Consider the following 12862-nt stretch of genomic DNA (forward strand, 5'->3'; position numbering starts at 1 on the left):
AATTACTATCGCTAAATGTGCAATTTTCACACAATTCAAACAATGTTCTCAAAAACCACAAAACGTAGGATAATGCACTTTGTATTGTCATTTGAAGAAAATTAACGAGCATATGATACCCTAGGTTTTGTTTTGATTTAAGAAACGTTTGTCACCTTAATTTAACATAATAAGGTACTTACCGGGGCTCAGCAGTCGCCATTTTCTCGTGGGTATTACTATACAAAGTCACGTGATTCCCCCCCGTGAGTTTAGAAACAAAATAATGTATTTTTATGAGAAATTGAGAAAGAGAGTGAACTAAAACGGATTTTTAAATTCCAAAAAAATACGCTCTTGGGTATCGTGTCTAAAAAAGAAATAAATGGCTAATTTTTCTTAAACAAATGCTCTTCAAAATGGAGGACGATGGTAAACAATCAGTTCGTTTATTTATGTAAATCTGTTCGCTATAAAAACTCCTGATATAAGGAACTAATTCGCTATATGCCTACAAGGAACTCCGGATATAAGGAACAGATTTTAAATGTCCCAATGAGTTCGTTATAAGCAGAGTTTACTGTAGTTTGATAAAAAAACATTGTCATATCCAGATAACCAAGCATACTTTGATTATTGATTTTTTGGTCACTAGGTCAAAACCTGATCACATGACTGATTGGCTGCCGATAGGGGGCATACATGTTTTACAAACATATCTTGTTTGAAATATTGTTACTGACAAGAATAAGAGTCGGGGGGCATTTGTTTTTAACAAACACATCCTCCAAACACAGTAAAAGTTTTCCAGCATAGCTCAATAGGGAGAGCATCTGATTAGTAATCAAGAGGTAGCTGGTTTGGATTTTCAGATGATGCTTAAGTTCTCCATTGATCTTGGAGGTTGAATTAAATGAGCCGCGTCATGACAAAACCAACATAATGGGTTTGCGACCAGCATGGATCCAGACAAGCCTGCGCAGTCTGATCAGGATCCATGCTGTTCGCTATCAGTTTTTGTACTTGGTATAGGGTTTGTATCAAACAGCATGGATCCTGATCAGACTGCAAGGATGCGCAGGCTGGTCTGGATCCATGCTGGTCGCAAACCCATTATGTTGGTTTTGTCATGATGCAGCTCAAATGGTTATTTGTCTCACCACTGATTCAGAAATTAGGATTATGCGGTTGGTAACTTAAGGAAAAATTTGTAATTACTGGTAATCTACCCAGGAAAACCTGTTCGGTGGATTGACTGTCAAGATATGGCCAGAAACGTGTTAAAATAGACATAAGCCAGAAAAGCAAAACAAAAATAAAGTGAAATTAATTTATGCTTTTATAAAAAACTGTACCGAGTGGTTGGAATGATCAAACAGAATGAAAGACAGTTTTATGAAAATGATGATAATTTTATAATTAAAAATAATAGCTTTATAATTTTATTATTTCAGGCAATGGCTAGTGGACACAATGGACATGATCACACACATGGTGGAGGTCACTCTCATGATACAGGACCAATTTATAAAGGTCTATGTGGCCTTCTAGGAATTTATTTCTTTTTCTTTACAGAGAGATTGCTTACAATATTCACAGACTTTAAAAGGAAGAAAAAGGTAAATACAGACGGGTTGTTTATTTCCATAACTCTCATTTTTGAATTACCTCCCCTTTTAGAAAAATCATGACCAGGAGTAGCTGTAAAACTGTAAGAGATATCAACATGAAACTTAATTTGTAGGTAGATATATCTCTATGGGTAGATGTGCAGTACATGAAAAATCATAACTCTGCCTTGCCTAATTTTGGAGTTATTGCCCTTTGTTTATTTTTACTTTTTGAACTGTGTCTGGGATATTACTCTAAAATTATAAGAGATATCAACATGAAACTTTGTTGGTAGATAGATCTCATTGAGTAAAAGTGCAGTACAAAAAAAACAGAACTCTAATTTGCCCAATTTTTTGAATTATCTCCCCTTTTAAAAAATCTTGTCCTGGAAATAACTCTAAAACTACAAGAGATATCAACATGAAACTTTGTAGGCAGATAGATCTCAATGGGTGGATGTGCAGTGCAAAAGAACTTGAAATCCGCCTTGCCAAATTTTGTAGTTATTGCCCTTTGTTCATTTTTACATATTGAACTTTATCTGGGAATAACTCGGAAACCATAAGAGCTATCAACAAAAAACTTTGTAGGTTGATAGATCACATGAAGTGCAGTGCAAAGAACAGTTACTCTGCCTTGCCTAATTTTGGAATTATTGCACTTTGAACTTTTTCCAGGGACATAAGTTATCACGATCAAACTGGTGGAAAATTCTCTCACTTCGAATCTTGTGACGCACATTTCAGATGGGATGAAACATCATGAAATAAAATCATGTGTGCCTGGCAAACTGTGGAAGAGGTTTATATATGTACCTTTACACTAGAACTTCGCTAATTTTGTAGAAAAAGAGGAAAAACTTACTTTTTGGCTGCATCAACCATCTGTTTGTTTGGGTAACGAACGACATGATTCTCCCCCATGAAGTTTTTTTTAAAAAAGGCCATATGGTCAAAATTGGCCCTGCCCCAGGGGTCATTGATTTTCCTTATATATAGGTTTATTTAGTAAAAACTTAAAAAAAATCTTCAAAAAAATCTTCTTGTGAAAATCATTAAGACCTAAAGCTTAGATATTTGGCATGAAACATGTTCTAGTGTATGTCTACCATGTTTGTTGAAATAAAACCCCTAGGGTCAAAATTGGCCCGGGGAATTGAGGTCGACAGTTTAATCCCCAGCTAGGTTAAATGTTTTCCCTCTCTTTTCTATCATTTTTTATTGGCTCACCTCTCACTTAGTGACAGGCTGAACTGTTTGATAAAATGGCTGCCAGATTTAAAAATTAGAAAACAACAACATTTAAACAACATCTTAACCACTGGTTCAATTTGAAATAATTTTACACAAAAATTTCCTGGTGACAGTGTGCACATTTTTTTCAAATTTAGCTGTTTCTTGTTATCCCCCGCCGAAAAATTTCGGCGGAGGATATAGAAATAGTCTCCGTCCGTCCGACCTTCCGTCCGACATTTTTGTCCGGAGCATATCTCTAAAAGTATTTGAGTTATCAACTTGAAACTTCATAGGTGGATAGACCTCATCGAGGAGGAGTGCAGTGCACAAGAATGATAACTCTACCTTGCATGATTTTTTAGTTATTGCCCTTTGTTATTTTTCAAAATTGATTTTTGTCCAGAGCATTACTCCAAAAGCCTATGAGATATTAACATGAAACTTCATAGGTGCATAGATCTCACTCAGGAGGTGTGCAGTGCACAAGAATGATAACTCTACCTTGTATAATTTTTGAGTTATTGCCCTTTGTTATTTTTCATACCTAATTTTTCACCTGAGTGGAGCATAACTCAAAAAGTGTTTGAGATATCAACATGAAATGTCATAGGTGGATAGATCTTATTGAGGAGGAATGTTGTGCGCAAGAATGATAATTCTTCCCTATACAATTTTTGAGTTATTGCCCTTTGTTTTTTTTCATGCTATTTTGTCCAGAGCTTATCTGAAAAAGTATTTGAGGTATCAACTTGAAACTTCAAAGATGGATGGATCTCATTGAGGAGGAGTGCAGTGCTTAAGAATGATAACTCTACCCTGCATTATTTTTGAGTTATTGCCCTTTGTTGTTTTTCAAAATTAATTTTTGTCCAGAGCATAACTCAAAAAGCCTTTGAGATATCAAAATGAAACTTCATAGGTGCGTAGATCTCACTCAGGAGGTGTGCACTGCACAAGAATGATAACTCTACCTTTAATAATTGTTGTGTTATTGCCCTTTGTTCTTTTTCATACTTAATTTTTCAATTCAATTTTTTTCTCAAAAAGTATTTGAGGTATCAACTTGAAACTTCAAAGGTGGATAGATTTTACTGAGGAGGGATGCAGCACACAAGAATGATAACCTACCCTGCATTATTTTTCAGTAATTGCCCTTTGTTATTTTCAGCCATCAGTATTCACATAGGTTTCAAATCTGTAATCACTATAGCCGTCAGTTTTCATTACCAAAAGACCTCTTAAAATGGAATTATTCCGCTCTACTACATATACATTCTTCATATGAGCAAACACATTCGGCGGGGGATGGCCATGTTGACATGGCTCTTGTTTGCAAATTGTGCTTCTGGGGTGAAAAGGAGCTACACTTTGACCTTTTGACATATTTCTCAGGTGAACAATACAGGGCCCTCTGGGCCTTCTTGTTAGAGTTATTGCCCTTGACTTAGTATAAATTTGCAATTTTCAACTTGTTCAATGTCAGCCTGTGTACTTTTGCACCTTTGGGTTTGCTTGTGGATTTATTCAATATTTGTAAAGTTATTGCCCTTGACTTAGTAAAAATATTTTACTTTTCAACTTGTGTCATGTGTAGCCCAAAAAATATCTGACCTAGAGCCTTAAGTTTGACAAATCAGTGGAGTGTCAGGGCACCCATGTCCTATGGACACATTTCTAGTTGAAACAAAATTTCATTGGGGCATAATAGTGTCCCACCTTAACAAATTGAGGCAAAAGTGTCCTAATGACACAATTTCTTGTTTTGATGTATTTATATAATTATGTTTAAATAAAAAGAACATCATTTATAAATAGTAATCTAATTTAATTTTTAGCAAAAAAGAAATCGTAGAAAAAAATGTTTGAAAGATGAGGAAATGTTGAAGGTTGGAGAAAAACTTGCAGATAGTGAATGTGATGGAATCGTGATGAGTATCCACCCAAACAAAGGTAACCTCCATCTTAATACTTTATAAGTTATAAAGTTCACAACCTTGAAATTATTTTTGTAATTTTCCAGATTAAACTTAGTCGCAATTTTACCATTCACAGGGGCCTTAATTTCCTAAAATGTCAAAATGATTTCTGCTTATTATTTGAAAACTATTTATCACAAAGTCTTCATACTTCACATACTGATTGGTCATAACTAGTAAGTGACCCTTATAAGCTCACCAGAGCTAGCTCAGGGTGAGCTTTTAGGATCATTGAATACACTCTGTCTTCCGTCCACACTTGTCACATTTTTGACACAATAATCATCCAACTTGGTCAGGACGCTTGCCTAGGTAATTGCTCGGATGAGTTTGAACATGGGTCATCTCGCCTGAAAAACTAGGTCACAGGAGCTAAATATAGAAAAACCTTGTTAACACTCAAGTGGTCATATTTTTTACTCATTTACCATCAAACTTGGTCAGGATGCTTGTCTAGGTAGTTTGATGGTTCAGGTGAGCAATCTAGGGCCATCTTGTCCCTCTTGTTGATTTTGGGGTCACTTGGTCAAAGGTCAAGGTCACAGTGTTCTTGAATGTTAGTATGGTTTCCGCTTATTATTTTGAAAGCTATTTATCACAAAGTCTTCATATTTATACCCCCGAAATGAAGTTTTGGGGGGTAAATAGGAGTCTTACCCAGGTCGGTAGGTCGGTTCAGCAGTCCGTTGCATTTTCCTGGTCTGGAGCATACCTTAAAAACTACTGGTTGGAATTCAAAACAACTTCATACAATGGTCAAGCACAATAAGAAGAAGTGCAGTGCATGAGAACCATAACTCCATCTTCATCAATTACAGAATTATTGCCCTTTGTTACTTTTCCATTGCTTTCTTTTGTCCGGACCATAATTTGAAGACTTATGGTTGGAATTCAATATAACTTCATACAATGGTCAAACACATTGAGAGGAAGTGCAGTGCACAATACCCATAACTTCATTTTGACAATTACAGAGTTATTGCCCTTTGATCCTTTTGCATGACTTGAAAAGTAGTGGTTGAAATTCAAAACAACTTTATAAAATGCCATTATGGTCAAGCACAATAAGAGGAAGTGCAGTGCACAAGAACCATAAGTCTGTCCAGAGTAATTATAGAGTTTAATCAGTTATTGCCCTTTGTTACTTTTCCATTGCTTTTTTCTTGTCCAGAGCATAACTTGAAAACTACTTGTTGGACACCAATACAATTCCATTCAATGGTCAAGTATATTGAGAGGAAGCACAGTGCACTGAAACCATAACTCTTTCTTGATTCATTTGAAAGTTTTGCCCTGTATTACTTTTTATTGTCTAATGCATATCTTGAAAATTAATGGTTGGTACAATGGTCATGGGCAGTGAGATGAAGTGCAGTGCACAAGAACCATAACTTTATTTGGACTAATTACAGTTATTGTCCTTTGTTACTTTTTTGTCCAGAGCATAACTTGAAAACTAGTAGTTAATTAATAGTCAATAGGAATTAAATAAAACTTCATACAATGGTCAAGGGCAATGAGAGAATGGTCAACCACATTGAAAGAAAATGCAACATACAAGAACCACAACTATCTTTAATTTACCACAACCATAACTCTATTTCAATTCTTTTACAAAGTATTCTGTTACTAGTAACTTCCTCATTTCCGAAGCAGTCAGGGGGGGGGGTATAATCACATTTAGTGATAGTTTTAGTTCTACTATTGATTGGTCATAACTATTGATTTTGGGTCACTAGTTCAAAGGTCAAGGTCACAGGGGCTTTTAATGTCAGAATGGTCCGCTCATTATCTTGAAAACTATTGATCACAAAGTCTTCATCATATTTATATATTTATTCTTTCGTAATTTAATACTTCAATGTACCCATTTATGGCAAGTTTCTAAAACAAAACTACCAATAACGTGAGTCAAGGGCTAGAAAGGGGGCATATGTGTCATTGGACATTTCTTGATTTCTTGTTGTTTTTTTTCCTTCTGTAATCCATATATAATATATACATCCCCCCAGGATGAGCCCTGTATATATAATATTTTTCTTTCTTCTAAATTTTATTATTTTCATTCTATTGTCATTTATTTATGGAAAGGATTCACACTTTGACAAAACTAGTGTGACAAGACCTATTAAAGTTATAAAAGGAAACGTTAAGATTAGTTCAGACGTTTCTTTGTTTACTTTCAGAGAGTCAAAAGTCGAGCATTGACCCCACCCGGCAGTGGCTCTTGTTAGTTTACTTGTCCTAAATTTCCTGGAGAATATTATATTCAAATGAGCGATTTTAGGGTCATCATGGCCATCTTGTATTTGAAATTTATTATTGTTAGATTATATATCCTTTGTTCCTACTAAAGTGCATTGCATTTCACAATCGAGTCCTGTTTTGTTTTTTAGCTCTTGGGGCATATGCGGATGAAGTTCATACAGAGCATTGCACCATCAGTTTTGAAAACACAGCATCTGTCAGTCATGAACATGGTCAGAGGAAACCAGACTGTGTAGAGACATGTGTTGATGGCGATGAAACATCTTCAATGATTAACAATTCTGTTATTGTTATGGCTTCACCAAAACACCATGGGCATGGACATTCTCATGGGATAGATGCTATACCAAACTCTGTTGCTTCAGTAGCTTGGATGGTCATCCTTGGGGATGGGATACATAATTTTTGTGATGGTCTGGCTATTGGGGCTGCATTTACTAACAGTATCACTGGTGGATTTAGCACCTCTGTTGCTGTATTTTGTCATGAGCTGCCACATGAAATAGGTATTCTAATCTTAATCCATAATACAGTTACATAGATAAGTAAATATCGTTTGCATATTAATAAACAGATTAACTTACCTTCATTGTGCAAGGGATAATGTAATATGAGATTGATCACTTGAAAAACAGGTCATATTATAGTTTCACCCCTGGTGGTTGTGTAAAGTTTCAATCCATTCCCTGATAGAGATACCAGCTTTCACATAAAAACTAAACCACAGGGATGCAAACGCCTCAAAATGTTGAAACTTCATACAAATGTTCACCACTATGAGAGGCCATGTCGTGGGCATGAAGCAGGTCTCAAGGTCACAGTGGTCATAAAAAACGTTGTTTGGAGCAAAAATTCTACATGTATAGAGGGATTTCAATATTACTTGGCACAAATGTTCACTATTGTGAGGGGGAGTGTCGCATGCAAAATTTAGGTCCTTTTTCTTTGCTCTTTCCAACCTATTTTAGGGAAGTAATGAGTATGTTTTTGTCACAAAATGTCTAAATTTCTTAGAATAGTCGAGGTCGCTTATTTCAAACCCTTACATGATATGGGGATATATTAACCCCCTTTTGAAAGATTGAACACCCACAAATGTTGACTGAACCATAACCTCTGTAACAGCATGCTCAATCTTAAATTTCCTGTTACCATGGCAACGTGGGGACATCTCAAAATTGCCAAAAATCACTATTTTGCATAGTTTTCTTTTCAATCAAAACTGATTTCAAAGTGATGCAACTTCTAAATGAATTGAGATAGTGTTAACGACTATTTTTAGAAATGTTATATTCTGCTAACAACCAGGGATGTTTAAAGATTTACCCTCAGAGTCTCTGTATGTTGGTCTGTCTGTCCATTTCTAAAAACTGTTTCCTGAGATCACTTTTAAAGACATTGTACTTTTTCCAACAGATTTACTGAAAGTAGAGAAAAGTTGAAACAATAGTTAATTTATACATATTCATCCTGAGAAAATTGGATCTTTTGATTATCTGTTCTATAAACATAATTAGGGAAACTTAACACATTACTATGATACAGACAAACTAAGAACTCAAAAGATTTAAGTTTATTCATGTCTTTCATTCATTCAGTGCCATAATTCAATGACCAATGTCCCTTCAGAATGTTGCTGGGTTCTAATTGGTAGGGGACTTATGGATTGTTTGCTTTACTATGATAGTTGCTTGTTTCCACTGATACTCATTATGCAGGTGGGAAAGAGTGTAGAATATAGAAGTTTACTGAACTTATAAGTGAATTTGTTTTCTCAACAGAAAGATCTTTGTGTGAGAACTGATAAGTGATAAACAATGTTTAAAAAAAACATACAATTGTAAGAACAACATAAACAAACTTTGTTTATTACATTTATGTCTTTAATGAGTTTCAATTATTAAAGGGACTCCACTGAGGTTTTTTGACATGATGGGACTGAAAATATTTTTCCCAGATAAATGTACCATTTGATGTAGGGTTAGACCACTTATCTTTGTGCAAAATTTCAGATCATTCGCACACTTCGTTTTTTCCAGAATAATTATTCAAAATGTAAAAAGTGACCCAAAATGAAAAGCATTTAGACACTTTTCACTCACATCGGGATAAGAAAGTATAAAAATACGATTTTCAATTTATTTCAAAGTATATTTCTTAACTATCTTTGCATATATTTCTGTTTAAAATGCCCCAGCCCATTTATGTAAGAAATTCAAATGTTATGTTTTTAAGACTTTTAAACCTCAGTGGAGTCCCTTTAAGAAAATATATTATGGTCTTGTGCAAGCTTTTAAGGAAATGTCTTTATTTCAGGTGATTTTGCAATGTTATTGAGAGCTGGTATGTCACCAAAGCAAGCTATTATTTACAACTGTCTCTCATCCATCTTGTGTTTTGTTGGTATGTTGATTGGTGTGGCTGTTGGTAACCAAGAAGGAGCCACTCTATGGGTATTCACTTTGGTTGGAGGAATGTTCCTATACATCGCTCTTGTGGATATGGTATCAGAATTTTTACTTTCCCTTTATAATATGAAAATGCGACACAATATTTTTAGCTTATCTGAGCACAACATGCTCATGGTGAGCTATTGTGATTCCCCCCCCCCCCTGTCCGTTGTTGTGCGGCGTGCATCATCAACAATTACTCTAAACCACATCTCCTCTGAAACCAATCCCTGCACAGTAATTAAAAAAACCCAAAGAGCTAGAGCTTAGATATTTAGCATGAAACATCTTCTAATGGGTGTCTATCAAGTTTGTTCAAATAAAAGCCCTGGGGTCAAAATTGGCCCTACCCCAGGGGTTCATTGATTATACTTATATGTAAAAAGTAAGAAAAAGAGATCTTCTTTTAAAAACTCCAACAAGCTAGAGCTTAGATATTTAGCATAAAACATCTTCTAGTAAGTGTCTACCAAATTTGTTCAAATATTTTTTTAAGGGGAACATCTTCTAGTGAATGTCTAACAAGTTTGTTCAAATAAAAGCCTTGGGGACAAAATTTGCCCCACCCCCTGGGGTCATTGGTTTTCCTTATATGTATATAATAAAAACTGAAAAAATCTTCTTTTAAAAAACACAAATAGCTAGAACTTAGATATTAAGCATGAAACATCTTCTAGTGAGTGTCTACAAAGTTTGCTCAAATAAAAGCCCTTGGGTCAAAATTGGCCCAGCTCTGGGGGATCATTGATTTTCCTTATTTATATATATAATAAAAACTTAAAAAATCTTCTTTTAAAAAACCCAAATAGCTAGAGCTTAGATATTTAGCATGAAACATCTTGTAATGAGTGTCTACCAAGTTTCTTCAAATCAAACCCCTGGGGTCTAAATTGGCAACCAGTATTGTTTTTACACATGCACTATTTCAGATACAAATAATTATGACTTTTGTGACATCAGTTTAAGATCTAGATTTCATAACTGCTTCTGTTTATAGTTTACAATATTACTTGTTCTTAATCATGGAGATTTCTATATTCAGGTGAGCGATTTCAGGGCCATCGTGGCCCTCTTGTTTCTTTGAAGGAAGTCACAAAGGTTTAATAATATCCTTTATTTCTATAGTTACCAGAGTTGTCGTCAGTGGACACAAAGAAGGGAGAGCATCCATTATGTCATCTTCTTCTACAGGGCGTAGGCATGTGTACTGGAGCAGGGATTATGCTGACTATAGCTCTCTTTGAGGAAGATCTTCTGACAATAATGGATTAAGTGATGTAAACAAAACTACAACATTCCATAATGTAAAAACTGGCATCATGTTATTGAATCTCAAGTGAAAGTAGTGAACTTTTTTTTTTGCTGAAATTAGTTGAAATAAAGTGGATTTATTAATTATCCTTAAAAGGACCTTGAAATAAACAATAAAGTTTAATATGTTTAGTACTATTTACATCACCTGAGCACAAAGTGATCAGAGGTTAGCTTTTGCGATGGCAGTATGTCCGGCGATCATTGTTTGTCGTTGTCCACAATTTCTTAACAACATCTCCCAAACCTCCTAAATGGCTTGATGGATTTTGACTAACATTTACCTGAATGATCCTTAGGTGGTCATCTACAAAATTTTATAAATAATCCATGTGTAATACATACATAGGTCACAGGAACTAAAAAAAGTCTAAAAAATGGAATTTTTTAAACATCTTATAACTTAAGAAACTATTATTTTTAGATTTTGGCATGTTGCAACTCTTTGTGGTCCTATACAGTCAAAAGATATATAAATCATTCCCCTGGGGTGAAAAAAATGGCCCCACTTAGGGGTCACTTAGTTACAAAGGCTTATATATATACGTGGATAATACATTTAAGTCTTTGAGTCCCTAAGGATCACTTAATTTATAAAGAGTTGTACAGGAAACAACATTTAAGTCATCTTTATTGAATCTACATGTCAAGTGCTTAAATATTTGGATTGTAGCATTGGCTAGTAGACCACAACAAAAGTTATATAAGTCAAGCTCCTTGAGTAAAAAATGGCCCAATCCTGGGGATCACTAAGTTTACATAGACTTGCGTAGTAAAAATGCTGAAAATCTTCTCAGAAAGTAAATGTGTACAATGTCAAGAGTTTAGATATGTGGCATGGAACATCACCTTGTGGTCCTCAAAACAAAAGTTATATATTATTCATTCCCCTGGAGGTCAAAACTTGAATGAATTCCAGCTCAAGTAAGAATATGACATAAAGGTCATTTGGGGTCAAAAACTAGGTCACAAGCCCAAATATGGAATAATCGGGCAAATAAATGACAAAAATATCAAAATTATCTTATGGTAAAAGTCCCAGCATGAATTTCTGTTTAAATTTTATATATTTTGGGTTTAAAGTGTAAATATATCTATATATGTTGAACGAAATTAAGACCCAGACAAGATCACCGAGTATTTTTAAAACTAGTCATGTGACCTGAACAAACTCTGGAATTTATATTAATAACATATATTGTGGATATTATATGATGAAACAAACCTAAACCATTCATTTGATATGTCTTTAAACTTTTCCAGAGTTTACTGTTTGTTTGTTTTGGGTTTTACGTCACATGGACACAGTGTAGGCCATATCGCGACGTTCCAGCTTTACTGGTGGAGGAAGACCTCCGGTGCCCTTCCGTGCATTATTTCAGAACCACCGACGTTCGATAAGCTAGCTGGATAGCTTCCTCACATGAAAGAATCCAAAGTTCCTTGTGCCGGGATATGAACCCACAGCGGTGAGGGGCAAGTGGTTTGAAGTCAACGACCTTAACCACTCAGCCATGGATGCCCCACAGAGTTTACTGTGACAATTATTGTGATATCTTTATGCTCTAACCTGACCAATCAGAATAATGAATGATAAATTCAAAACGAAGAAATGAAAATTGTGCCTGTGTCTCCCTTTAACAGTTTAGAGGCTAATGTTTCAGTCTAAATATGGAAATTGGTTCGAAAGGTTTTAATGATTTCTAGGTCAAAAACTAGGACACAGCCAAAGATGGAAAAACTGTGTTAGCTCTCTGGAGGAAACATTGTCAGCTCAAATATCCTGAAAATTTGTCAGATGGGTTATTTAGATGATCTAGCTAGGCCAAGTTCGAATATGGCTCAACTTGGGTCAAAATATGTCGCACAGCCAAAGTATAGAATAATCTTGTTTACACTCTTTAGGCTTTTGTTTCAGTCAAAATATGCTTGAAATTGGTCAGTGAGTTCAATTTTCTAGCTCAAGTTTGAATATGGGTCATCTTAGGTGAAAAACAAGGTCACAAGCCCAAATTTGGAAAAAAAACCT

The 12862-nt window shown here is 35.1% G+C and overlaps 1 protein-coding gene across 1 annotated transcript in view; it reads left to right on the forward strand.

Annotated features, from left to right (window-relative positions):
- The window catches only part of LOC132731415 (zinc transporter ZIP10-like), a 35188-nt gene extending 24231 nt beyond the window's left edge, over positions 1-10957 (forward strand). The window contains exons 5-9 of the mRNA XM_060717598.1: positions 1434-1598; positions 4664-4778; positions 7201-7578; positions 9389-9576; positions 10648-10957. Coding sequence (XP_060573581.1) covers positions 1434-1598; positions 4664-4778; positions 7201-7578; positions 9389-9576; positions 10648-10794 — 993 coding nt within the window. The 3' untranslated portion in view covers positions 10795-10957. The remainder of the gene's footprint in view (positions 1-1433; positions 1599-4663; positions 4779-7200; positions 7579-9388; positions 9577-10647) is intronic.
- Positions 10958-12862: the final 1905 nt, after the last annotated feature.

Source organism: Ruditapes philippinarum, unplaced genomic scaffold (assembly GCF_026571515.1).
Source record: "Ruditapes philippinarum isolate M1 unplaced genomic scaffold, ASM2657151v2 ctg5722_1_1_1_1, whole genome shotgun sequence".
In the NCBI taxonomy this organism is placed as follows: Eukaryota; Metazoa; Mollusca; class Bivalvia; order Venerida; family Veneridae; genus Ruditapes; species Ruditapes philippinarum.